Here is a 27,773-nt window from a genome sequence, read left to right as displayed (position 1 = left end):
GCAGAATTTATGAGGTACAGAAGTGCAAGAACCCAGTAAACCCAAGACCCAAGTGTGAAAATATGTTTCTAATATGTAAACATTTTTATTTTTCTTAAATATCTCTGTATTTTTTCTGTAAAAAACTAATGGAAATTATTGACAATGATACAGTGTTTAAAAAGAAAACCATTGTAAATAAATTGACAAGTCTTCAAACATCATAAAAACTCAGATGACCCAGAGAGAACTCATACGTGTTTGGAGAGAACAAGCAAAATCCAGGCACCAAGAGCTTAGACCAGGATTAGAACCTACAACCTTTTATTTAGGAAAATATATGTTTCCTATAAGACTGATCAAGTCTACACAACCACAATATACATATGTCACTCAATAAAGTCTGTTTAAGATATACATTTATGATGCGCAGGCCCATCTATGTACGTCTCATTCATCAGTCCGCTGTATCTGTTTTGGACTACTCAGAGTATTATACTGACGGTAAATGGGCAACAGGTCATAGAAATCCCAGACAGGTCCATTGCTCAGTCGCCATAGAGATTTTCAAAACAAACCAACACACACATTGAAATTCTCTCCTACGGTAAATTTTGAGTTGCCAACTAAGCTAATTTGTTTGGTTTCACACTGTGGGGGAAACCAAAGTTTATCTGGGACAAACTAATAGACATGCAAGAAGATCATGAAACTCCACAGAGGTTTAACCTCCAACCAGGACTGGAACTGAAGGAAGACTTGAGGTGAGGCCTGCTGAGGGTGATGCCCCATCATCCACTGACACAGAGGTCTGTAATGAAACTTTCAGCTCACAAAATGTGACAAAAGATGAAACTGGGTTAACAAAAATGAGACATCAATTATTATTAGCCAAGAAATGATTTACTCTGCCAGTTTCAAGTAGTGTTTAGTTTGATCATTTAAATTTACAATACCTTACAAATGTATCATTTTGTCTCATTTCAGCCAAAACCTCTAATGGGTTCAACTGAGACGTTAAATGAAGCACAAACACAAGTAGAGCACAACTGGAACATTAAAGGAAAATAATACATGGTTTGCACATTATTTTATGTGTAGATCATTAAACAACTGAAAAGGTGTGTATTCCTCAATTTACTTTGGGACACCCTAATGAAAATGCTCCTAGTCCTCAAATGTTTGTTAGAAAACATTTGTGAAAAAAGCATCAAAGAACAAGAAATTCACCAGCGATAAAGTTGATAAAGATGAGTAGAAAACATTAACCAAACTTTTTGACATCTCAGAGAGTCCAGTAAGATCATTTCTCCTTTTTCTCCTTCAGAAATAGGGTCCACCTTGCATTGGTCAATAATGTACAGTCCCAGAAAAATAAATAGAGGTTTTATGGTTCTAACAAGACAAATTGTTAGTAAGTCAGGAAAGGTTCTCAAAACTAGCTACCAAATAAAGCTTCAGGCTTTTAATTCCACCAGACAAAATGTTTTACAGAAAATCCTGTAAAAACCATCTGTGGCCCTTCTGCTAAGCACCAGGCACAATCTGTATTAACAGCTTGCTACTAACTGAGAGAAGGAGTTAAAGAAACATCATTTTCTTCTCTTTTCATTTCAAAAGGGAGTTAAACTTCTGGAGCTACAAGAACAAATAAAGGACTCCATTTAAAGAACAACTTTTTTAATACTTCTTGTGAATTTTGCAACACGTGGAAGTAGTATTGGTGTTCACCCAATCAAATTCTGACATAATGATGTAATGTGGAAACTAAATGAAAGCAGATTGAAGAAATAGTAGCACACAGGACAGCATTGAAAGACAGAGTCAGCCTCTGATTGTCTTTTTTATTTAACATTATATATAAAAACACCACACTGAAGGCAAAAAATACCAACAATGGTTAGGCATATTCTAAAGACACCCTAGTGATAAATTGCTAGTCTTTTACTTTGCAGTTGATATTTTAAAACATCATAAGTAAGTTTTAGTAGCTGCGGCAGTTTTTGAAGCCAGGTTTCTCTGTGTGGGCCGGAGTTTGGGTTGAGCCGCTGATCAGACTGAGGGAGTTTCAGGCCCTGCTCTTTTCAGACCTGCGAGCGGGTCGTTAGCATTCAGCTGTGATCCAGAGCAAGGCAGAGCCTGTAATGGTTGGGCTCCAGAAGCTGAGGTCCCTGCAGTTTGTCCGGCAGCCCGTTGGTCTGGATTTGTGATTCCGGCGAACTGACTCTGCGCCGGAACAGCTGCTGCTCCAGCAGGAAGGTTCGCAAGCATGGTGGGCATAAACATACCCAGCTGGCTTAGTTTTGCTGCTGTCTGAAACAGAGAATAATGTATAGATAATATAAGACACATGGAAGGGGAAGCAATTTTAGGATTTGGGATCATCAAGTTCACTGAAACAAAGTGTTTGCACATGTTGAGTCAGACAAAAATCTTGGCTGATTTACCTCCAGTTCCTCTGAGCTAAGACCTCCAAGTGAGGGATTCTAGAAAGCAATGACAGCTCATTTGAGATGAAAAATGACCTGGCAAAAATTGTGAAGGAACAAAGGCTGTTTCATCATCCATAAAAACACCAATTCATATCTACCATAGGTTGCTGGAGCATGTACACGACTGGGGGATTCTGTGAAAGAGAGTTTGACAGTCTGATCATGCAGTTCCACTTTTTACTTCCAATAAAGTCAATATTTATTACTTCATGGTATCAGTCATGTCAAATTAAGGAACCTGTTGTGTTTGTTGAGCTGCAGCTACGGAAGGTGCAGCTGCCCCTGCAGCTGCCCCTGCAGCATTTTCTGCTGGCAGCACAGGACCGTTGGTGAGCTGATTTATTGGAGTTTGAGGGAGGGGAGACTCAGAAATCTTCGGGAATCCATATGGGGAGAACTTTGCGGGAGAGAAAATGCATGCAATGTTTAATTTGTGTTCATGACTTGTGCACTGAGTCCACAAAGACTTGAACAGTACTACATTACTCTGAATTAGGAGGTTAAATAATCAGCACTTGCAGCATTAAAATGTTAGTTGCTGTCTCGGCATCGTAAATCAACCAGTAATTATGTTTAGAGACAGATGTCTGTATTTGCACAACACACTGTCTCTGGTGAGAGAGTTTGAGGTTGTCTCTGGTTTCCTTTGAGAGCACTTGAAAGAGGGGGAAAAAACTTTCATTAAACTGTTGAAAACTGTTCAAGACACCCACAGGGGGAATCTTTCAAGCTACAGTAAGTTGTGCTGGGAATTTTTTTCTGAACTTCGATCTATGGTGCGCACATGCAATACTTTAAACTATGTGTGGGATATTGCTGAAGGCACAACCTGCGTGTTTGCTAATAGTATCTTACCAGCTGATTGCTATAGGGTGAGGGGAATACAGGCATGAATCCATACGATGGAAAAATCTAATTAGAGAAATGGAAAGAACACAGACACCATTGGGATTTATTGTTCCAAATTTACAAGGCAGAAAATCAGAAACCGTCTTCAATCCAAATTGTATTGTAAACGTTTTTATTTCTTACCAGAGGCTGCTGAGCAAGGGTCAGCTGGTTAGGCGGTAGAAATCCAGCGACACCCTGAGGAAGGGGCAGCATCACTGGACTGCCCCCTTGTGGAAACAATGCGTAATGCTGTAATGAATGTTGGTTGTTGGCCTGTTGTTGGTTGTTGGCCTGTTGATCCAGCTGCTGGGGATTTCCAGGCTGTGGTTGGTCCAAGCTGTGAGGAAGAGATGGGTCCATCTGAGCCTCAGGTTTTCTGATTGTGGCATCAACAGGTTGACTTCCATGATTGATTCCCTTCTGTGACTGCTGCAAAGGGTGAGTACTTGGACTAACCTGTCAAAGAAAAATAATTAGATGTAGTATGTTTAATTAAGCTTTTGATAATAAGCTAGCATTTTATTATTATCATTATTATTTCTTACCGGTATTGCAGTTACTATTATAGCCAAACATGAAAGCAGAAATACGATGAACATTTTTACGAACAAAGTGAGGCGACTTTTGCTCTCAGTACTTCCTTTTCAGACACTGGAAGTGTTTGAGTAATGTCACCATGGAGCCAAATAAATCGACTGAAAGTGAAAGGACGGGAGCAGACACTTATGCATCTGTCAGAAGCTGAAATGACCAATCACAGCACAGAATGAAAAGCTCACAATCCACCTAATTATCTCCTGTGAATGAAGCAGTGAGCTGGAAACCACACAAATTCTCCTGAATGAACTGAATTGCAAGTTTTCTTTCAATTATGATGGTGTAACGTCTATAGAAATGTGTAAACAACCAGCGAAGAGTTCAGACAGTGTTGTTTCCTGATACTCAGGACAGCTGTGGGTGTGGCTGATGTCACTGTCTGGCTGCTGTAATTATCCTTAATTATGTATGCTATATGTGTGACATGGGCAAAAAAGCATGAGAAAAGTTAGCTTTTCTGAAGTTGCTTAAGCAGGATGAGTTATGGCTGACTCATCCAAATCCAATTCTAAATTCATTATGAGGTGCATGGTCTTTTAAATTCCTGTAAAATGCAGATGAGCCAATACAGTGACTGCAAGGACACTCAAAAGTTTTAAATTTGTGGCTTTGCAGTAGAAATGATGAAAATCTAAAGTATCTCTGTACATTAAACACAAAAATCGTGTATATTTATTGCCATTTAAATATTAGAATCACATTATACCACATCACCCTTAGAAAAACAAAATAAATTGAAATTTGCATTTCTGTTTATGGAACAAATCTAAAGAAACCAAAGAGAGCGGCTCACTTTTTACTTTTTAGAAAAATAAAATATAATGGTCTATCATTATATTTGAAGTATATTGAAACAGTATAGTGCTGCGTCATCACTAAGATATTTCTTTTTTTATTATTATTTTTATATACACACATTGCCTGACGGCTGATTGATGTTTGTTTGCTGTTTAGTGAATTGACATTTTAGAGAAGAACTACACAATACCTTTCATTCAAAATTTTTGAATGATGAAATATTCATTTAAATTACATAAACAAACAAATAAATAAGCAACACGTGTGGCGAAATATAACTGACAGTCAATAAACACAATGTCAGACTGTGAACTTCTAGTGTGTTTTTGTTTTAGCATTTCTTCTATGATTGGAAAGGGGAAACTGTGTGACTGACTGAGCGTGCATGATCAGGAACTTACTGCTTGTGTTTCTGTAAATCTCTGGATTTACACCATTTCCTGTTGATATGATACTAGCAGAGCAGAGAACATGGAGCTTCTTGAGCTCGTAGTCAGTGAGATCAATGAGAAAACTAAGAAATCTTTCAAAGGATATCGCATTCTCATTTGATTTATCATTTAATGTTCATATAAAAACTATCACTAAATTTTATCTTTGCACATATCTTGTTCATTTTTATTTGATTTCATTAGAACCATAACATTTCACCTGCAGCACACAAAAGATCAGGCATAATTTTAAAAAAATATATGAGTTCAGAAAAATTATGAAGATTAAAAAAAATAAAGAAAAAGTACATTCATAATCAGGATTTTTGATAATACAGTGTTTAGGCAAATCAAATTACATCAAACACAAAGTAATTAATTAGAAAAACACATATAATGTATTTCAGTCAAAGTCTTTGGAATCAGCAGTGCAGAATAATGAATCAAAGTGTTGATCAGGAGGGTGATTCAGTACAACAGACTTGGCAGAGTCTGGCTGTTAGCAGCTTACACTCATCCCTTTTCTTAAGCAGTCAGCATTCAGGCTTGTCTGTGTGAGTTTACTGAGTGGATGTTACACTGGTGAGTTGTCAGTCTTCTCGTTGGTGGGACCAGCCTGCACATGGTGCTTTTCACCAAATGGACAAACATTATCAAGACTTTACATGGAAAGACAAAACAAAAAGTTAAAATAAGTGCAATAAGCAAAATATAATAGGAATGGAACAGACGCACAAGAAACAATGAAATTTTAGCTAGTTCTATCTAATACATTCGTTTTTACATAAGCCATTCGATTCTGGTTTTGCCAATAGCTTCACCAAAATAAAACACCAGTTATTGATCTTATTGCAAATCAAAGTAATTAAATTCTTCCCATATTGCTAAATATTCCTCCTGTTGGATTCATTTGAGAAGCTGTAGCTTATCAATTGTCTCCTCGGGGGGTGACAGGAATCGTGATTGCCTTTGTTGTTGTCTTTGTGGCGGCTGTTGTTGTTGTTTTTGTTGTTGTTGTTGTTGCCGTAGTCGTTTGTGAACACAGAGTCGGAAACAGAGTGCAGATAAGTGAAGGCAGATTTATTAAGTTCTCCTGAAGCAAAAACAAACAAACAAATAAAAAAAAAAAAAGAAATTTAGACAATACCGATAAATACTAAAACTGACCTAAATCAAAAGTCATTTGCATTAATTACCTCCTTACTGTCCGACTCACTGCTATCACTGTGCTTTCCATGGCACCTCTTCTAAATTCACAAAGGGAAGAATTATTTCACTTCAACATTTAACAGAAAAATGTTCAATAATTTGCACAACTTCAAGTAAACAAAGCAGTGCTTAACAGTTTTGTACTTACAGTTGCATGGGCACTGATGCACAACACAATCATCAGATAACACACCATCTTGGACTTCATGCTGTCTTAGTCTCCGTATCACAGTCGGGCTCGAGAATAAAAAGCGTAATGATGAATAAAAGTTCACGCTCATCAACTCAGTCTGCATATGGATGCCTGAAGAAACCCAATTAGCTTTTAAACAGCTCTACTGTGTCGACATTGCTCGCCAACTTCACAGGTGTTACCTCATCTCTGATGTGTCGCCATCAGCCTCAAGCCAAACCAACAGAGGTGTGAACACACTTTCGGCTTTAGGGTTGGGCTGGGTGTTTATAAGATTATAAGATGGATGTGTGAGAATGTGCACAAACACAGGCAGATAAAATCCATCTTCAAAGAAATGTTTCAGATTTGAACGGTTGCATAATAGAAACTTTTTTTATCAGAGAAGAAATCTTATTTTCTTCTTATCTGAGAATCTGGAGCCGCTCATTTCTTTCATAACGACTCCATACTTGCGAAACAGTTGTGATTGTTGCTTAGAGCTCCCTGGAAACAGTGCTTGCTCTGTTCTTTCCTAACATTATAATTATCTTGTTTATGGACGTACACATGGTGGACTTAGTCTATATTTTTTTTTCTATTGCAGGTAATAAATATGACACACTGTTGCAAATGTTTCTGGGAATTTTTCGTCTGAGAGGCTCTCATTACTCTGGCGTAATAACATCTATCATGACATATCTGTGTCCCCTAAAGTAAAGTCAGAGTTTTTAAATTGCCTGCACAGGTTTATGGTTTGAAGTAAGTAAGATAATGCATGGGTGTTAAGTCGTTTTTATTTTAGCTTTTTTACAAAACATATAAGGGTTTTTGCCTTTGGGTAAAACTTGACTCGACCTGAATGTGTAGAATATTTTCTTTCAATTGGAAAGCTGTGGGGTCAATTCCAGCCTCCTCCTGCCCCAAGTTGATGTGCCTCTGAGCAAGGTGAAATATTTTGGTGTAAAGGGCTTTGAGTGATTAGTATGACTAGAACAGCACTGTACAAATTCAATCAATATACCTTTTATCCACACTAAATTTTGACACATTTACAACCAATCTTCTTGCTACTTTATGAATGAGATCTTTACATGAGACTTTTGTACTTTGTAACTTATTTTCATCGTAATATTGCAGACATAAGGCTGCCATCTGGAATGCTTGATGCTTAAAACATCCTTGAACTCAAACACACCAAACCAACCAACTTTGGATGGTTGCACTTTCATGAGAACCTTAAAATTATATTTATTTTTAGTTGTTTCTCAGATGTCGCTCAACAGCTTGCTAACATAAAATTAAAGACAATGTAAATTTTAAAGCTTCTGTTCGAATATGAATTACACATTACATGATAAAAGATATTTACTTGATGTTATTTCATTTTATTCTTGAGCAAACTTCTTCAGAAACAAGAACAAAATGACGTGGAAAAAATAAAGTGCCTTGCAAATGTATTTAAACTCCTTGGACTTTTTATTGAAAGTTATTATGCCATAACCAGTTACTTTACTGTAATTTATTATGATTTTATTTAACTTACCAACACACGCAGAGCATGATGGTGAAGACAAAAAAAGACAACAGAATATTCAAAATATTATACAAATAAAGATGACCCACTGGCTCTGGTGAAGAAAAGCATTCCCACAGCATGATGGGACAATTTGTATTATTCCACACTGGGCTGTTTTTCTACAATATAATTTATACTACTGCTGCTGGAAATTGAATTTCCCAGAGGAACTTTACGGAGGGATTAATAAAATTCTAAACTAGACCAAACTAAACCTCAAAGAAAGTTTGACTATTCATCATCAAATCAGTATTTGGAACATCTTCTGATCTTGAAGCAGAATCCCATCTGCTTCCAGAGTGGATTCCAGTTTTAGCTTAGAGATGAACCACAAAACCATATTCAGCAGAGCAAATTTCTCTATTAAACAGCAAAAAAAGTTTGTTCAGCCATTATGCTGCCGTGTTTTCTGCTGAGCCCTTTTCCTCCTTCTGCACCACCCAAACCACTCAGTTTCCATAGCTCTTAAATTGTTGTTGCTTTTTGAGAATCAGTCCGCTCACTAGTTTTAAAAACATATTCTTAAAAAAAAGACATTTAAAGCTTTAAAAGTGCATAATGGGGATTAAGTCCTTTAAGGCAAAGCCAGAAATAGAGCAAAACTTGAATACATTTGGACACATATCACACAAACAGCACATTACGCTGAAGTACAGTAAAGCTAGATGTGTTTAAATGCACAAACTAGTTCCTTTTTCCTATCACTGTTTTGTTGTAAGTTCTTGAACGCACTCTTAATTCAGACTGTGAGAAGAAAGAGATGAAAAATAAGTAAAGGGGAAAAGAATGTGTACTAGTCATACGTTAATATCAACAAATCAACACAAAGAAATTTGATTCTGAATTTCTATGGGGTTTTTTTTCTAAATGCCATGCATTTCAATGTATTGCTTCGTAACTTCAACACAGAATTATTTCTTAATGGTTTTACTTATTTTCATCACTTCCATATACTGCAATAAACACATGCTTCATTGAGCTCAGAGTTATAAATGTTCCAAAAAAGTTAATTAACTCACTTTTCATTCACAAACACATTGAGACCATGTGCATAAAACTTGTACTTTATTGAGGAAACAGCATGAAGAACTAGGAGATGTTATTTGACATATTTAGTGGGGAGAGAACAATCTTTATGTTCTAGCTGCCACCGTGGTGGTAGGAGCTGCTGTGGTTGGAGCTGCAGTAGTAGTTGCAGCTGTAGTGGTGTACAGAAACTTAAGAAGCTGCTGAAGGTCATCCTCAGTTATACAAGGATGGCCAGGTTTGCCATGAGGAGGACCACGGCCCTGAAACACAAACCAAGGTCAGGATTATTCAGATTCAGGAAACAGATTCTGGTTTGGTAACAGTTCTTATCTACTCCAGTAAAATTAGTGCAATAAACTTACCCTATGAGAATGAGGGCCCCTCGGTGAGCGCTCCTCCCGGCTGGATGCCGAGTCATCCTGTTACAGACGACAATAAAAAATATTACAATTTCTGCTGTAGTGGCTGCACCGACTAAAAGATCATTGATTCAGTCTTTTTAAATATCGCACTTACGGAATAAGCCAGAGTGAGACACAGGAGGCATCCCAGCACAAATAGTACCTTCAGCATTGTTTCACTGAATACCTGCCAAAATAATAATAATAATATTAAAATTATTACAAGTAAAATAAACCCAGTACCATGAAGGCACTGAGTTAATGTCTGACAGAAAATCAAATAGAAAACAAGATGAATAATTATAAAAGAAATTTGCAATTACGGTCGTGTCTTCACAATCTGTCCCAGAGGAGCTCAAGGCAAATCTGATGGTGTGTTGGTCAGTAGAGCTTTTTATACGCATGCAGATGGGTTGATTCAACATCCCAGGGAAATCAGGCTGTTGGGAAATGATAACTGTTAGGAAACTGTCTGCTCAAAACTTCAAGTACGTAGGTGGAAATGTTAGGAAATAGGTGAAACAATAATGAAACGGGAATGCTTTGGAAGATCAAAAAAGAGTTGGGCACTACTGACCAAAATGAAAAACATGTGATTGGTTTAAAATATTAAGTAATCTATTTAATGAGAAAAGAGAAATGTAAAAAATTACCAGTGATATGATGTCTTATATTTTATAGGGGGGAAAAAGCACCAAAAAATGTTTTGCAGAAATAAAACTTCTTAGAGAGTTTTGTTGGAGATTTTGTAAAAACTACTTAGGGAAAAAACTTGAATATTGCCAAAAATCTTTTAGAAGAGTGCTCTATGTAACTTTTTGAACATTTCAAAATCAAGCCAAAGAGCAGTTTTGTGTTTTCTGGATTTATCAAATCTTGATAATTGTCAGAAATTGTGTTTCCAAAAACACTCACAAAACTGAACGTATTTTTTGTGGACTGAACAACGGTGAAATTCTGAGTCTATGCTTTTTTCTTTAATAACTTTTAGGAAACTGTCTGCTCAACATTTCAAGTACATAGGTGGAAATGGTAGGAAATAGGTGAAACAATAATTAATTTTTCCCTCAGTCAATCGAAAGTGTCAATTATGTGTCTACTTATATTACATACTTATGTCAAAGAATGTAGTGTGTAGAATTTCTAGGAAAGAGATTAATGTAATGCAATTTAAAATAAAACTGGAACATAAGAAAAGTTGGAGAAGTGAAGCGTTGTCAATACTTTACAGATGCACTGTGTTGAATTTATTTATTTTTTGTTCCAGAATAAAAGAAGAACAGCAAATCATCTTCAGTATAATAAAAAATAAATCTTACTCTGATAAATAAAAAAGTTACAAACTAAAGCATTCAAAGGTGTTGTCTGGACTCCAGGTTGATTGCAGGAAACCAAATCTAGTGGAAAAGCTCAATAAGCTCTTTAAATGCTCTGTATTAATTATTGCATCATCTGGTATTGTGAGTGGTTTAATATTTCCACATGTTTTCTTTCTTCATTGTCCATTTCTGTTGCTCTGTGTCTTTTTGCAGAGCCAAGCTGTCAGGACATTTAAAGTATTATGGAGAGGGAGAGATGCCACACAGTTTATGAAATAATTATTTACTTCTGTTATTAATTTATTAAAACTGTAATTAAATACAGAAACAATGGATTTATTATAGAGATGAATTGTCTCAGTTAAATGCACTAATACTGTTCTCAAAACTATATGTACTTTAAGAGTTAATACATTTTTGTGTTTGTGCTGAAGCACATCATGAATTGATTTAAACCGTCAGCTTTAGCTATTAAACTCAAGAGGCGGGATTAGGGCTGTGAGTATTACACAGAGATATTAAAAACATAAAATGATTTTTAACCCAAGAGAAATCAAAAATCTGACCACTATCTATAAACATTCAATCAAGAAATGCATTAAAATAAAACTACTGATCACTATTTTATTTCACCACTAATGTACCTGAATCTCAATTTGCAGTAAAAAAATAAATCAATTTAAAAAAAGATTAAGACAATGACATTTTTGTTGACATGCTGATTCAAGTTGGGATTATTATTCTCATAAAAGCCTGACAGTTTCCACAGAGGAAGCTCTACATCTATTTTAATATCCACCTCAGTCACAAAACTTAGTGATGTTGAAAATCAGCTGCTGTGTCTCTTGCGGTGCACCAACAATAAGCTGTAACTGTTGTAATCACCGGTTCTTTCAACAGGTTTTCACAATGCTATTTAGACACTCAAATGTAGATAAACCCAAATGTTATTAGTGATATTTGTCCACAATTTTATTACTTAAAATGACTAATTCTCAGCCACACCTTGAAGCATAAGGAAATTGCAATCATAGTTTTGCAACATTTCTGCATCTGTAAAGGTATAAAAGAGAAGCTCAACATCCAAAGAGCAACACTACAGCCTCTTCTCTTGTCTCTGAGAAAACCTACTGAAGGTGTGAGGACTTCTTGACTTTTTTAGATTATTGTTTTGGCATTTATACAGTGAATTTCTTCAATGCTGTATTCTACCAACTTGTTCTTGAACATGTTGTTCAGAAAGTAATTTTGATCTTCTGTTCTAACAGGTAAAATCACTGCAGCCATGTTGAAGGTCGCACTTATTCTTGGATGCCTCCTGAGCCTCATTGTGGCTGAGACTGTAAGTATGATATTATCATGTTTAATATGATATTATCATGTTTAATATGATATTATCATGTTTAATATGATATCAGTGAGTATATACGGCATGGAGATATTATTACTATTATTGTGAAAAGGTTTACTGCATGTAATGTCAAACCTTGTGCAGATGGAGCACCAGCGTTTTGCTCGTTCAAGCTCTGGTTCTAACTCTAGAGAGGTGAGTTTCTCTCTGCCTGACCTTTAGATTAAACCTGAGCATAAGTTACTGTATCAGTATTGAAAAAATCCTCTGCTACTAGTAATCTCCGTTAATTTTCTTAAAGACCACCACAACTACGGCTGCAGGAGCAACTGCAGCTTCATTAACTCTGGCCCAGCTCCTGGCCCTGCTCCGACAACTACTCAATCAGTGATGATGAAGTGAGTGAAAAACACAGAAAAACAGATTTTTGACAATACTGCTGTAAATAATTACTGATATTTAACTTGGTCTGTTTTTAGGAAGTTGTTGAGTTTTACAGAGAGTCTATAACTGTATTATTATTTCATCTCATTTCAGGTTCATTGGCTGCTCTTTTAACCAGATGCCGTTTATTCACCCAACAATTGGACAAATATCATTTTCCACCAAGTTCTGACTAAAAATAAACATTTTCAATGCAAACTTTTGCTATGTTGTCTTTCATTATATTTTGCACTTCAACATCAAGACATGCATGTTTTCTAGAACGTTAGAAAAAATCTGTTGCACAAATTTACTCTCCTTTTGTAACTTTTTGTGTATTGTAATATAAGTCTGTTAATATATAGGAAAATGAATCTAATTACAGATTAAATTTTTTATCATTTTGATTTGCTGTACAAGTGGACCAGGATGAGATATTTGAGTTACATAAAGTGATCCCAGCTCCTGCTAAAAATAATTGACAGAAAATCTTTAGTTTTTAATAACAGAGAACATCTAGTAGTGCCAAGTGACGAACTCAGTTTGTGCAGAACTTCTTACTGTTTCTATTGACTGCAGGTTTAGTTGGCATTATCAGACTCAATGCATGAAGAAAAGTAGCTGCACAGTATATTGAGAAACACCAAAGATACTACAGTTTTTCTAGCTAAAAGTAGTAAATAAATAAATAAATAAATAAATAAATAAATAGATAAATGAACAAATAGATGAATAAATAAATATTGTGTGTGCTCTAAACTGTACTATATTCCCATAATTTTAATGACGATGAGGGTGAAACAAATGTGCAGTAAACAAAAAATTCACAAGTTGACTGGAATTTGAAGGAAAAGATGTGAGAGTTGTTCTTTAGTAATTTCAAGCCCTGAAGCTTTTTTTTTTTTCTGCAACAACTTTAGAAAGCTTTTCTTTAGATTGAACCTTTGGGGCTAAAAAAACCCCCCTGAGCCCCACAATTGCTTTTAGCTCCAAAGGCACACATTAATCTAGATAATTTTTAAATATAACCTTAAGAACCAATCCATACATTCATATTCCAAAGCGAGCTGATATTACCACAATGTAAAACTGTTTGGCTATCAGAATAATCCTGATGCAGAAGAATCAGCCAAGACCAGACAAATTGTAATACAATTTGCATAAACTCACAAAAATTAGGACGTTTCAAACATACATTGATCCAGTGATTCTCAATTCAGACTGTTGCTGGTGGGATAATAGTGCAATTTGTTGATACTCCTTACAGCCAATTGAAGCGCATACATGCACTTTTCTAGTGATTGATAGATTGATCCAATGTTGTCGAGAGTTTAGAATATTTCTCACTATGTATTTTCATGGCTGCAACAAACTGACTTCCCAGTTTTCTGTATTAAAGTATTAAACATTTTTGCAATGTGGCAATATCAACTCGCCTAACCTAACAGAAACAGTAAGAAGTTCTGCACAAACTGAGTTCGTCACTTGGCACTACTAGATGTTCTCTGTTATTAAAAACTAAAGATTTTCTGTCAATTATTTTTAGCAGGAGCTGGGATCACTTTATGTAACTCAAATATCTCATCCTGGTCCACTTGTACAGCAAATCAAAATGATAAAAAATTTAATCTGTAATTAGATTCATTTTCCTATATATTAACAGACTTATATTACAATACACAAAAAGTTACAAAAGGAGAGTAAATTTGTGCAACAGATTTTTTCTAACGTTCTAGAAAACATGCATGTCTTGATGTTGAAGTGCAAAATATAATGAAAGACAACATAGCAAAAGTTTGCATTGAAAATGTTTATTTTTAGTCAGAACTTGGTGGAAAATGATATTTGTCCAATTGTTGGGTGAATAAACGGCATCTGGTTAAAAGAGCAGCCAATGAACCTGAAATGAGATGAAATAATAATACAGTTATAGACTCTCTGTAAAACTCAACAACTTCCTAAAACAGACCAAGTTAAATATCAGTAATTATTTACAGCAGTATTGTCAAAAATCTGTTTTTCTGTGTTTTTCACTCACTTCATCATCACTGATTGAGTAGTTGTCGGAGCAGGGCCAGGAGCTGGGCCAGAGTTAATGAAGCTGCAGTTGCTCCTGCAGCCGTAGTTGTGGTGGTCTTTAAGGAAATTAACGGAGATTACTAGTAGCAGAGGATTTTTTCAATACTGATACAGTAACTTATGCTCAGGTTTAATCTAAAGGTCAGGCAGAGAGAAACTCACCTCTCTGGAGTTAGAACCAGAGCTTGAACGAGCAAAACGCTGGTGCTCCATCTGCACAAGGTTTGACATTACATGCAGTAAACTTTTTCACAATAATAGTAATAATATCTCCATGCCGTATATACTCACTGATATCATATTAAACATGATAATATCATATTAAACATGATAATATCATATTAAACATGATAATATCAAACTTACAGTCTCAGCCACAATGAGGCTCAGGAGGCATCCAAGAATAAGTGCGACCTTCAGCATGGCTGCAGTGATTTTACCTGTTAGAACAGAAGATCAAAATTACTTTCTGAACAACATGTTCAAGAACAAGTTGGTAGAATACAGCATTGAAGAAATTCACTGTATAAATGCCAAAACAATAATCTAAAAAAGTCAAGAAGTCCTCACACCTTCAGTAGGTTTTCTCAGAGACAAGAGAAGAGGCTGTAGTGTTGCTCTTTGGATGTTGAGCTTCTCTTTTATACCTTTACAGATGCAGAAATGTTGCAAAACTATGATTGCAATTTCCTTATGCTTCAAGGTGTGGCTGAGAATTAGTCATTTTAAGTAATAAAATTGTGGACAAATATCACTAATAACATTTGGGTTTATCTACATTTGAGTGTCTAAATAGCATTGTGAAAACCTGTTGAAAGAACCGGTGATTACAACAGTTACAGCTTATTGTTGGTGCACCGCAAGAGACACAGCAGCTGATTTTCAACATCACTAAGTTTTGTGACTGAGGTGGATATTAAAATAGATGTAGAGCTTCCTCTGTGGAAACTGTCAGGCTTTTATGAGAATAATAATCACAACTTGAATCAGCATGTCAACAAAAATGTCATTGTCTTAATCTTTTTTTAAATTGATTTATTTTTTTACTGCAAATTGAGATTCAGGTACATTAGTGGTGAAATAAAATAGTGATCAGTAGTTTTATTATAATTCATTTCTTGATTAAATGTTTATAGATAGTGGTCAGATTTTTGATTTCTTTTGGGTTAAAAATCATTTTATGTTTTTAATATCTCTGTGTAATACTCACAGCCCTAATCCCGCCTCTTGAGTTTAATAGCTAAAGCTGACGGTTTAAATCAATTCATGATGTGTTTCAGCACAAACACAAAAATGTATTAACTCTTAAAGTACATATAGTTTTGAGAACAGTATTAGTGCATTTAACTGAGACAATTCATCTCTATAATAAATCCATTGTTTCTGTATTTAATTACAGTTTTAATAAATTAATAACAGAAGTAAATAATTATTTCATAAACTGTGTGGCATCTCTCCCTCTCCATAATACTTTAAATGTCCTGACAGCTTGGCTCTGCAAAAAGACACAGAGCAACAGAAATGGACAATGAAGAAAGAAAACATGTGGAAATATTAAACCACTCACAATACCAGATGATGCAGTAATTAATACAGAGCATTTAAAGAGTTTATTGAGCTTTTCCACTAGATTTGCTTTCCAGCAATTAACCTGGAGTCCAGACAACACCTTTCAATGCTTTAGTTTGTAACTTTTTTATTTATCAGAGTAAGATTTATTTTTTATTATACTGAAGATGATTTGCTGTTCTTCTTTTATTCTGGAACAAAAAATAAATAAATTCAACACAGTGCATCTGTAAAGTATTGACAACGCTTCACTTCTCCAACTTTTCTTATGTTCCAGTTTTATTTTAAATTGCATTACATTAATCTCTTTCCTAGAAATTCTACACACTACATTCTTTGACATAAGTATGTAATATAAGTAGACACATAATTGACACTTTCGATTGACTGAGGGAAAAATTAATTATTGTTTCACATATTTCCTACCATTTCCACCTACATACTTGAAATGTTGAGCAGACAGTTTCCTAAAAGTTATTAAAGAAAAAAGCATAGACTCAGAATTTCACCGTTGTTCAGTCCACAAAAAATACGTTCAGTTTTGTGAGTGTTTTTGGAAACACAATTTCTGACAATTATCAAGATTTGATAAGTCCAGAAAACACAAAACTGCTCTTTGGCTTGATTTTGAAATGTTCAAAAAGTTACATAGAGCACTCTTCTAAAAGATTTTTGGCAATATTCAAGTTTTTTCCCTAAGTAGTTTTTACAAAATCTCCAACAAAACTCTCTAAGAAGTTTTATTTCTGCAAAACATTTTTTGGTGCTTTTCCCCCCCTATAAAATATAAGACATCATATCACTGGTAATTTTTTACATTTCTCTTTTCTCATTAAATAGATTACTTAATATTTTAAACCAATCACATGTTTTTCATTTTGGTCAGTAGTGCCCAAGTCTTTTTTGATCTTCCAAAGTATTCCCGTTTCATTATTGTTTCACCTATTTCCTAACATTTCCACCTACGTACTTGAAATTTTGAGCAGACAGTTTCCTAACAGTTATCATTTCCCAACAGCCTGATTTCTCTGAGATGTTGAATCGACCCATCTGCATGCGTATAAAAAGCTCTACTGACCAACACACCATCAGATTTGCCTTGAGCTCCTCTGGGACAGATTGTGAAGAGACGACTGTAATTGCAAATTTCTTTTATAATTATTCATCTTGTTTTCTATTTGATTTTCTGTCAGACATTAACTCAGTGCCTTCATGGTACTGGGTTTATTTTACTTGTAATAATTTTAATATTATTATTATTATTATTTTGGCAGGTATTCAGTGAAACAATGCTGAAGGTACTATTTGTGCTGGGATGCCTCCTGTGTCTCACTCTGGCTTATTCCGTAAGTGCGATATTTAAAAAGACTGAATCAATGATCTTTTAGTCGGTGCAGCCACTACAGCAGAAATTGTAATATTTTTTATTGTCGTCTTTAACAGGATGACTCGGCATCCAGCCGGGAGGAGCGCTCACCGAGGGGCCCTCATTCTCATAGGGTAAGTTTATTGCACTAATTTTACTGGAGTAGATAAGAACTGTTACCAAACCAGAATCTGTTTCCTGAATCTGAATAATCCTGACCTTGGTTTGTGTTTCAGGGCCGTGGTCCTCCTCATGGCAAACCTGGCCGTCCTTGTATACCTGGGGATCTCCTTCAGCGTCTTCTTGAGATTCTGCGCACCACCACCACCACCACCACCACCACCAGTACCACCAGTACTGCTGCAACTACTACAGCAGCTCCAACCACAGCAGCTCCTACCACAGCAGCTCCTACCACCACGGTGGCAGCTAGAACATAAAGATTGTTCTCTCCCCACTAAATATGTCACCATCTCCTAGTTCTTCATGCTGTTTCCTCAATAAAGTACAAGTTTTATGCTCATGGTCTCAATGTGTTTGTGAATGAAAAGTGAGTTAATTAACTTTTTTCACACCCACTGTGCACATTATTATTGAAGACAAATTTCATTTGCTGGAGACATTACCATAGGCGTAAGGTCCTGAAGGACTGGTGTGGACATGTCCCCACCAACTCTGGCATGAAGGAGACAGTCCCCACCAATATTTCCTGAACCTTTTTGTCTTTATGTGCCTGCAGCTTTGTAATTCGGCAGCAGCTGCACGTTGTATTCAAAGCATCAACAGCCAGTTAATGCTTTTTAAAATTCCTCTGCAAAACATAAATGGCAAGTCCGCTCAGCGATCTAGTGGATTGGACAACACTTGACTTACTGTGCGCGACTGTGCACGGGGGCGCTCCAACGAATCTTGGGCCCCTGACAAAAAACTGTAGTCCACCCATCTTCCCCCCTCAGCTGCTGTTACAATTTTTTGAGTCTATCTGACCTATCAAAAGCATCACAATTTTAAAGGCTTGCAACAGCCTTGCTTTCTTTGGTCCAATACTGATAGCACATTATTTACTGCTCTTGAATTTTACATCCAACTGTCCGCATACAGTATGCAAGAAGATGCTTAAATTTTTTCTATTAGTTTTAGATACTGAAATGTCTCTCCCCACGACCAACAGTTAAAGACAACGTGCAAAATATACATGAAGTAATCCAGACTTCTCAAAAGATGTTATGTAGCTGCATTTTATTCAAGCTGCAGTATAGACCGTTTTCTTCCCCTTTTCTCCACATTTGATAAAGCTGGCTCCATGTCGCAACAGTTTGTTATGAGACAGATAATTTGTGAAAACAACCAATCTCCTCCACCTCTTCCCTGAGCTACTTTTACTGGCTAAAGAAATGCAACATTCTGCCCAAAACAACCAATAAGAACCAGGAGGAGGGTCTTAGTGCTGTCAATCATCCTCATTCACTCACTGCTAAATGTGCTAATGGTGGAGTTTAAATATGAAACTGTCACGTGAAGTGAAAAAAAATACTAAATACATTCTTATTAAAGTGTCTTTTTAAATCTCACATCTATTTATATTCAAATCATCTAAATAAAGTGAGAAAAATGGATAGAAAGTGGAAGGTGTTTGTCATAGAATGACTTATTGTTTGAATTTAGTTTTACACACACAGCGGCAGAGGGGAATATAAACCCATAACTGGAAATATTTATGAAATGAAAAGGTCAACTCAGGGTTGGAGAAGCAGACAGATGGAGGTTCCTGTGCCTGGTGTTTCACTTCTACACAGTTTTAATTCAGACAGTTTTCTGTTTTGATTCTGTAATATAATAAACGTAAGCTGCCATACATCCTGAGATAATACTGAAGGAACTTGCCCATGTTCTGCAGAAACACCATTATTCGACTCATGGGTGAAATTGGTTGGATGCTTTTTTTTCCCTCTTGAATAAAATAGTTCTGCTATGATGATCTATTTACAGTTTATAAATGGCTGTAAGACTTTTGTCAGCACTAAATGGTTCTCACAGGTCTTTTCTTGTGCTTTTCCTCCTTCCTGGAGTGTCTCTGTTGTCATTAAGCTCTTGCTCTATTTTTCTCGTAAAAAGCTGCTGAAAACACCTGGGATCAACAATTCACAGTGCAAGTCTCCCACTTTACTCTGTAGTTCACCCATTCAGGTATATCTATTTTTTTAATAAATTTTTTTATTAGAATGCTGGAAAAAAAACCTATATGTAGTTGTACGTGAACTAATACCTTCGGTACGCATTTAGTCTGATAATGCCAACTCAAGCTGTAATCGCTGTAAACAGAAAAAAGTTCTGCACAAACTGATGTTTTCTGATGTTAAAAATTCTCAATTTTCTGTCAGCTGTAAATCAAATATGTCTCATCCTGGTCCATTTGTACAGCATATCAATAAAACCTAAATGTAATTTAATTTTTCTAAGTTCCAGATATACAAAAGCCTATATCAATATTGATTACCAAAGAAAGGCAAAGTTCTTCAACATGATTTTGCAATTGCTCTTACAGTAAGGTTGCATGTCTTGATGTTGAAGTGCAAAATATAATGAAAGACAACATAGCAAAGGTTTGCATTGAAAATGTTTATTTTTAGTCAGAACTTGGTGGAAAATGATATTTGTCCAATTGTTGGGTGAATAAACGGCATCTGGTTAAAAGAGCAGCCAATGAACCTGAAATGAGATGAAATAATAATACAGTTATAGACTCTCTGTAAAACTCAACAACTTCCTAAAAACAGACCAAGTTAAATATCAATGATTATTTACAGCAGTATTGTCAAAAATCTGTTTTTCTGTGTTTTTCACTCACTTCATCATCACTGACCAAGTAGTTGTCGGAGCAGGGCCAGGAGCTGGGCCAGAGTTAATGAAGCTGCAGTTGCTCCTGCAGCCGTAGTTGTGGTGGTCTTTAAGAAAATTAAGGGAGATTACTAGTAGCAGAGGATTTTTTCAATACTGATACAGTAACTTATGCTCAGGTTTAATCTAAAGGTCAGGCAGAGAGAAACTCACCTCTCCGGAGTTAGAACCAGAGCTTGAACGAGCAAAACGCTGGTGCTCCATCTGCACAAGGTTTGACATTACATGCAGTAAACCTTTTCACAATAATAGTAATAATATCTACATGCCGTATATACTCACTGATATCATATTAAACATGATAATATCATATTAAACATGATAATATCATATTAAACATGATAATATCATACTTACAGTCTCAGCCACAATGAGGCTCAGGAGGCATCCAAGAATAAGTGCGACCTTCAGCATGGTTGCAGGATTTTACCTGTTAGAACAGAAGATCAAAATTACTTTCTGAACAACATGTTCAAGAACAAGTTGGTAGAATACAGCATTGAAGAAATTCACTGTATAAATGCCAAAACAATAATCTAAAAAAGTCAAGAAGTCCTCACACCTTCAGTAGGTTTTCTCAGAGACAAGAGAAGAGGCTGTAGTGTTGCTCTTTGGATGTTGGGCTTCTCTTTTATACCTTTACAGATGCAGAAATGTTGCAAAACTATGATTGCAATTTCCTTATGCTTCAAGGTGTGGCTGAGAATTAGTCATTTTAAGTAATAAAATTGTGGACAAATATCACTAATAACATTTGGGTTTATCTACATTTGAGTGTCTAAATAGCATTGTGAAAACCTGTTGAAAGAACCGGTGATTACAACAGTTACAGCTTATTGTTGGTGCACCGCAAGAGACAGAGCAGCTGATTTTCAACATCACTAAGTTTTGTGACTGAAGTGGATATTAAAATAGATGTAGAGCTTCCTCTGTGGAAACTGTCAGGCTTTTATGAGAATAATAATCCCAACACGGAGTGGCTTGTCAAAAGAATCAGTGTCTTTCTCTTTCTTTTGCTTTGTTTATGTGCATAAACACATAAATTTGCTTATTGAAATTTAAAATTCAGCCACTTCATCAACTTTTAACACAAGTTGATAAATTTCATAAGTGCTTTTATTTGATTATGTTTAATGATTAATTTTTTTTTAGATCGTGGTCAGATGTCTTACAGACAACTTAACCCAACACCTCATTACAGCTTTTTCATGTTTTTAATATATCTCTGTAATAATCCCAAAATATTTATGAAAATCAAAAGACTTCAACATGCCACATCTTCTATTTAAATTAAATTTTAAAATTGTTTCTTTGCATAGATTCCCTGTTAATCATACATTACATCAGGACATTATTATACATTGGTGCAGAACAAATAACTCTGTCCCAAATATGCATTTACTAATGTTTTGCAGGTTTCACATTTTCAGAATATTTGGGTTTTCATAGCTTTCATGATAGTACATGTAGTCCTATCAGGTATTATCTACCTGATAGCGGTTGGCAATATTTTTTTCTGCCACTTGCATGATGATAAAAACCCACTTGTTCTCTTCTCCTTTCAAAACGTGCATTTTCAGTGTTTGACAGTTAAACATATTACACAGAAGTATGGAAACAAATATATTGGCAGAGACACTGGCGACATCAAGCCCTGTTTGGATTTATGACACATCATTCTTTTTTTTTAATAAATTTTTACTGTATCTCACATAAGTTTAGTGCAGAGATGTTCTGTCCTTTTTAATCAGACTGCAAGTCAACAGTTTTAACACAAGTAAGTCAAGTTTCTAATGACATAAACATTTTCTCATTAAATTTGGTACAAGTTCAACCTGGCTTTGCTGCAGATTAGGAGTCCTGACTTGCATTGTTGTCCCTAAAGCATAAATCACCATATGAATACATACTAACTGTCTTTAACTTTCTTATTTTAATAATAATATTGTTCGAATCTTTTTGCATTTAGTTCATCATGCAAACATCAGCTTGATGCCTTATAAGTTTTTTTTTAAATTTGTGAAATCTAAATGTAATATTTACTCTATTGGCAGGGCCTCATCTGGTTTTGGGGCCCTCTAGTTCTGCTAACAATGTGGACTGGCTGCAATCAGCAGCCCGATCATTAGATCATTCACACACCTGCTATAAACTTAATAACAAAATAATTAAATAAAAAATAAAATAAAACTACAACAGAAAACTGTATATTCATCACAGTATGGGACACACTCAGCCACTGGGTTTGGTACACACAGTCCCAGTAGTAGTCCTGCGGCCCAACAAGCACATTTTGGAGGGAAAACTTTATACAAGCTCTATAAATGTAACAATTTAATTTTAAACAACCCCAAAGCTTTGCTTAAAACACTCACACAATTAACATTACTTTTTATGTAGAACAAAAGCTGTGAGAACTATTTTTAACATTATAAACATTATTAAAAGTGAGAGGTAGCATTAGCATGCATCTTACCAGCAGCTCAGTTAGGCAGCTTCTGCCTGGCTGCTGCAGCTACATCACAGAACCCTGCTTTGGGGAGCACTAATAATTGTCCCTCCAGAACACTATTTACATTAGGAACAAAAAATAAAAGGAGTATATAGCCTGCCACAGTCCAAAAGCAAATAAAAATGTTTTGAGAAGGTTCATAAAATAAAATAAAATATAAATAAAATAAAATTAACTCAGCTACACTAACAGAAAAATTAAAACCACAATTTGTAAAACGCAAAATTGTACTGGTTATTACTTCAAATAGGCGTTTTGTATCTACAGACAAGTTAGTCCTTTAGTAGTTCCAAAAGCAGCTGCACAACTGGAAACAGGTGAGGAAAAATCTGCAACGTCAACAACTCATTCCTCCTTCTCAACACAATCAATTGGCACAGAGAGAAAGATCTCGGTCATGCAGCCAAGGCAGAGGACAATAACATCAGTACTGCAGCCAACCAGCCAGAACAGAGGACACTTTCAATGCTCTGACATTGGAGATTGGCTTCTTGTAAGGCTACAGGAAACTGTTCAGAGACCCTGTTATATGCCTGAGGGGGCTGTTAGTGACAACCAGGAGACAACAAGCCAAATTGAGCATTTTTTTATATTTTAGTAAGACATTTAATATAACAACAATAATTAAACCTTTCCCCCACTGCCAGTATTCAGCACCCAGACGCCCACATGTACACGTCAAAGAGCATCTCTACAGGAACAACACCCATTGCAATGACCGCTGCAACAGCCATATCCTTCAGCCTGCAGCCCATTGTTGCATATTCTGTCCCCAGAGTCCGGCATACAGAGAGGAGAGGGCGCAGCGCAGCAATGCACAGATTTGTAGATTTCTTCATTTAAATTTAGAAATGTTTGTGTTATTTTTGACACGTATGTTTTGTGTGAGTTTGCAGTGAAAGCATGAAATGTGAAATATACACATTTATTCGGAGTGCTACATTTAATAACGTGAAATCGCTTTTGTGAGGATGTGAGTTTTCTGTGTATATTTTGGTTTCTGGGTCAGTTGAGTCTCTGTGTTGTCCCTGGATTGATCCCAGCTGAGTCTTGTTGGCTTGATAACCCTCTGTGTATTTAAATCCACGTGTCTCTTGTTTATTGTCTGATGTCATTGTCTCTAGCTGTGTTACCAGTCGCTGCCAGTGTCTGAGCTCTTAGTCTTCTGCTCACCTTTTCTGCCTGGATTTTGTGCTTTATTCTTTATTAAACCATAATTTTCTCTACGACCTGGGTCCACTGTGTCTACCTCACCATCCTACAACTGTAAATCATGACAACTTTCCTGAAACAAACAGTTTTTGTTTTGGTTCAAAGAGAACTTTGAATGTTATAGACTATTTTCTCAACACACGACACGATATGGAGAGAAGTTCATCCAACATGATGGGTGGAAATACTGGTGATGCCTATGACTGTCCAGTGGTGCACTTGTAGCACTGGTGCTGCTACAATTTTCATCAGTGAATGGTGCTATAGGAATAAACTGAAATATTAATAATAGTTAATAATAAGGCACATCCTTTCACAGTCTTCAGTCTTTGGAGAAAAGCTGAGTCTGAAGTCTTTCAATTTTGTGCCTTAAGTGGACCTTGACCCAGAGTCTCTCAACCTTGAGTTGTCATCTCTGGTGAATTGTCCCTGAGTGTGGAAACAACATTTCTATCACTCTTAATTCCTTCAATCTAGTATGAAAATTACTAGTTGTCATACTAGTAATTTTCCTATTTGGTTGCAAGAAAAAAGGAAAAAACAAACAAACTATTAAACAATGTCTGAAATGATATTGTAGTGTGAGCATATTTCAGCTCTAGGGTGGTTTTCAGAGAACTGCAATCTCACTAGTAAGTTGCAGTTTAGACAAAATAAGAGGCTGCAGTTGTGAGCATTTCTTCAAACAATTCTTCATGTGGTCAAACGGACAGAGTTTTTTTCTCTCTGTCAATTACTTGTTTTTATTTTAAATACAATGTCTGCTAAGTTCTGTGTGACATTCACTACTAAAGTCCATGCAGATGATTAAAAATGTAATGAAACTAAGTAAATGTCACCCATCTGTTTATCATTTGCCTTCAATTCACAATCAAAAACAGATATATTTGAAGTAAGCAGCTCATAAAAATGTGTTCAAAATTTTATGTCCTAATTGGATTCTTCACATGAATGAACACAGAGGCTTTAATGAGAGAAAAAAGTCGTCATATTGGGTTTTTTTTGCTGAACTTTATTAAGCACAAAACCAAACATGACAGCAGGTTTGATCCAAGTTTCAGTGATATTGGAAACTGATTTCCAATATCATTGAAAAATTGAGAGAGAAAAACAATGACGGCTTTCTCAACACATCACTGATGTTCAAAACTCCATTTTATGGAGCTCTTGTTGTAGCTGCAGTTGTAGTTGTTGTAGTTGTGGTCGTGGTGGCAAGGAGCTGCAAAATCAGGGATAGCAGGGAGGCCAAGCTGTTTGTTGACGCCTGTAAGAAAATCATGAAGATAGTTAGACATTTAGCAAAACTATTCATCAATTATGCAGTAGATGTTGTAAAATTGTGGTTTATAACAGAGGAAATAAATGATTCTCACCTCATTGGAGTTTGAGCCAGAGCTAGAGCGAGCAAATCGCTGGTGCTCCAACTGAAGAGAACAAACAAATTCAGTATTGAGATGTATGTGAAACAAGAAAATAAACTGCTGTCATTGACACACAAGAGGAGAATCAATATTCACTGCAAAGTCAAATTAAACTTTACACATGTGAGCTTCTTTACAGTCCATCAAAAGAAAAATTGCTCATCACTTACTGGTGTAGCCACAATGAGGCTCAGGAGGCATCCAAGAACAAGTGCTACCTTCAGCATGGCTGCAGTGATTTCAGCTGTTGGAACATAAATAAAGTCGTTATCAAGCAAATAAATTGGTTCAATTGTGTAAAGAAATGAAGCAGAAATTCAAATAATCACCTTAGAGTCTTCTCTGCTTTGAAAGACTTGACAAGAAAGTTGTGTAGAGCTGAAGTTTGGACTCCATTTATATAGAGTATCTGGATCAGGGTGTTGAGAAATTTTCCATTTTCAAAATGCAACCTACTTGTAATGTCTAATCAGGGATTAGATACAGAAACCACACCTTAACAGATGTGATGACATGACCACATGTTTTGGTTTTTTTTACATAATCCACAATAAATCCACAAAATTACAGCAGAAGATCTTTTCATTCTTGATCCCTTAGTGTTGAAACTAATTGATACCAAACCTTTTGACATGCATCACAGGAAACACCCAGAACAGTTTGCAGTCAGTGATGTCCACTCATGTTTTTAAAAAATGTTTGGCAAAATATCTAGATATTTTCTCTTCAATCAGCTTGAAATGTATTCTGAAAACTTCTGTCATGTTTGTATCAATAATATTAAATATTTTCTAAATGGGACAACACAAGTGAGAGTCAAATCTTTTCATTCATTACAGCACAAGTCCATGTCGATCCTGAAGTCTTTCATTTCAGCATCGAGTTGGCCTCTCTGGTGTGTTGTCACTGAGTGTGAAAACGTTTTGTAAAATCATTCTTAATTTTTCTCTTACCTTGTTTTGCTGCTAAATATCAATAAATTAATTAGTAAACAATGAATGAAGTAATACTGGATGTATTTCAGCTTCACTAACAAGTGGTTTTCAGAGAATTGTGAAATGTCTCACTTGTCGGATGTGCAGTTTATAAAAAATAAACTAAGAGACGGCACTTGTTCATTGGATAATTATTCATGTGATCAAAAGGACAATGAGGGTTTTTAATCTTTCAGCTCTCTGGTAATATGACATGTTTACATTTTCAGGAAAACTCTAAGAGCTTTTTTTTTTTTACCAAGTTTTGACATTCACTTTTACCAACCATGACAGATGTTTAAGAATGATATAAAATTAAGTGAAAATCACCCATTGGTTTATTATCTTGGCTTCCTTTCACAGTGAAAACCAAATAGGTTATAAGCAAAAAGTCCATAGAAATGTGTTTGAAATTGTATAAGAAAAGAGTCATCACATTTTTTTTCATTTGTTTTTTTTTTTTTTGTGCTAAACTTTATAAAGTAGAGGCCAAACATGATGGCAGGTTTGATCCATGTTTAGCTAAACACAACAGATTTTTAATATTATTTAAAACTGAAAAAGAAAAAAATATATTAGTGCTTTTCAGCAACACATAACAAAGTTTGTTTTATGTAGCAGCAGCTGCTGTTGTAGTTGTGGTGGCAAGAAGCTGGAAAAGCAGGGAGTCCAGGTTAGTTGTTGAGTTCTGTGGAAAAATCACAATGATTGTTAGATATATAGCAGAATTGTGCAAGAATTATACAATAAAGGTTTTTCATTTTTGGTTTGTTATAGAGAAAAGAAATTATTCTGACCTCTCCCGAGTTCGATCCAGAGCCAGAGTGAGCAAATCGCTGGTGCTCCATCTGAAGAGGACAAACAAGTTCAGTCATTCTGCAGTTTCTTTTGACCTCATTTTCACAGTGAAGCTCGAGAAATTTCACCAGCATTATGATAAAAAAGCAGAAAATATCTTGCCACATAAGCATGCATTACAAAGTAGAAGAATCGAAAAAATACATTTTCAAAATTCTTTCTGTTAAACCATCTCAACATAAAAAATAAAAAACCTTAGAGAATATCTGACTT

The 27,773-nt window shown here is 35.7% G+C and overlaps 2 protein-coding genes and 3 long non-coding RNA genes across 6 annotated transcripts; 1 reads left to right on the top strand and 4 right to left on the bottom strand.

Moving 5' to 3' along the window:
• The first annotated feature begins 575 nt into the window (after nt 1–575).
• On the top strand, nt 576–18,181 carry LOC122829141 (degenerin deg-1-like). Of its 2 annotated transcripts, XM_044113459.1 has the most exons (5): nt 576–743; nt 17,338–17,454; nt 17,594–17,665; nt 17,763–17,819; nt 17,922–18,181. In XM_044113459.1, the coding sequence occupies exons 2-5, from the start codon at nt 17,353–17,355 to the stop codon at nt 18,123–18,125; spliced, it is 435 nt and encodes a 144-aa protein (XP_043969394.1). In that variant the 5' UTR covers nt 576–743; nt 17,338–17,352; the 3' UTR covers nt 18,126–18,181. The 2 variants fall into 2 exon arrangements, with proteins under 2 accessions (XP_043969394.1, XP_043969395.1); XM_044113460.1 differs by lacking the exon at nt 17,338–17,454.
• Nucleotides 1,802–4,049, bottom strand: LOC122829140. The gene is made up of 7 exons (XM_044113458.1): nt 3,908–4,049; nt 3,504–3,818; nt 3,327–3,383; nt 2,710–2,868; nt 2,570–2,605; nt 2,427–2,465; nt 1,802–2,292 (listed from the first exon to the last, which is right to left on the bottom strand). The coding sequence occupies exons 1-7, from the start codon at nt 3,959–3,961 to the stop codon at nt 2,032–2,034; spliced, it is 921 nt and encodes a 306-aa protein (XP_043969393.1). The 5' UTR covers nt 3,962–4,049; the 3' UTR covers nt 1,802–2,031.
• On the bottom strand, nt 14,467–15,398 carry LOC122829143. Its single transcript, XR_006370332.1, has 5 exons — nt 15,323–15,398; nt 15,117–15,190; nt 14,913–14,963; nt 14,710–14,806; nt 14,467–14,571 (listed from the first exon to the last, which is right to left on the bottom strand). It is a non-coding gene; the product is annotated as an uncharacterized LOC122829143 (long non-coding RNA).
• Nucleotides 18,182–20,289: 2,108 nt separating the features above from the next.
• LOC122829139 lies at nt 20,290–21,221 on the bottom strand. The gene is made up of 5 exons (XR_006370331.1): nt 21,146–21,221; nt 20,941–21,013; nt 20,737–20,787; nt 20,534–20,630; nt 20,290–20,394 (listed from the first exon to the last, which is right to left on the bottom strand). It is a non-coding gene; the product is annotated as an uncharacterized LOC122829139 (long non-coding RNA).
• Nucleotides 21,222–25,298: 4,077 nt separating this feature from the next.
• LOC122829878 lies at nt 25,299–26,134 on the bottom strand. Its single transcript, XR_006370449.1, has 4 exons — nt 26,058–26,134; nt 25,899–25,972; nt 25,681–25,731; nt 25,299–25,571 (listed from the first exon to the last, which is right to left on the bottom strand). It is a non-coding gene; the product is annotated as an uncharacterized LOC122829878 (long non-coding RNA).
• Between the last annotated feature and the right edge of the window lie 1,639 nt (nt 26,135–27,773).

This window comes from Gambusia affinis, linkage group LG04 (genome assembly GCF_019740435.1).
Source record: "Gambusia affinis linkage group LG04, SWU_Gaff_1.0, whole genome shotgun sequence".
In the NCBI taxonomy this organism is placed as follows: domain Eukaryota; kingdom Metazoa; phylum Chordata; class Actinopteri; order Cyprinodontiformes; family Poeciliidae; genus Gambusia; species Gambusia affinis.
The sequence above is the reverse complement of the archived record's forward strand: the minus strand, read 5'-3'. Positions and strand labels throughout refer to the sequence as shown.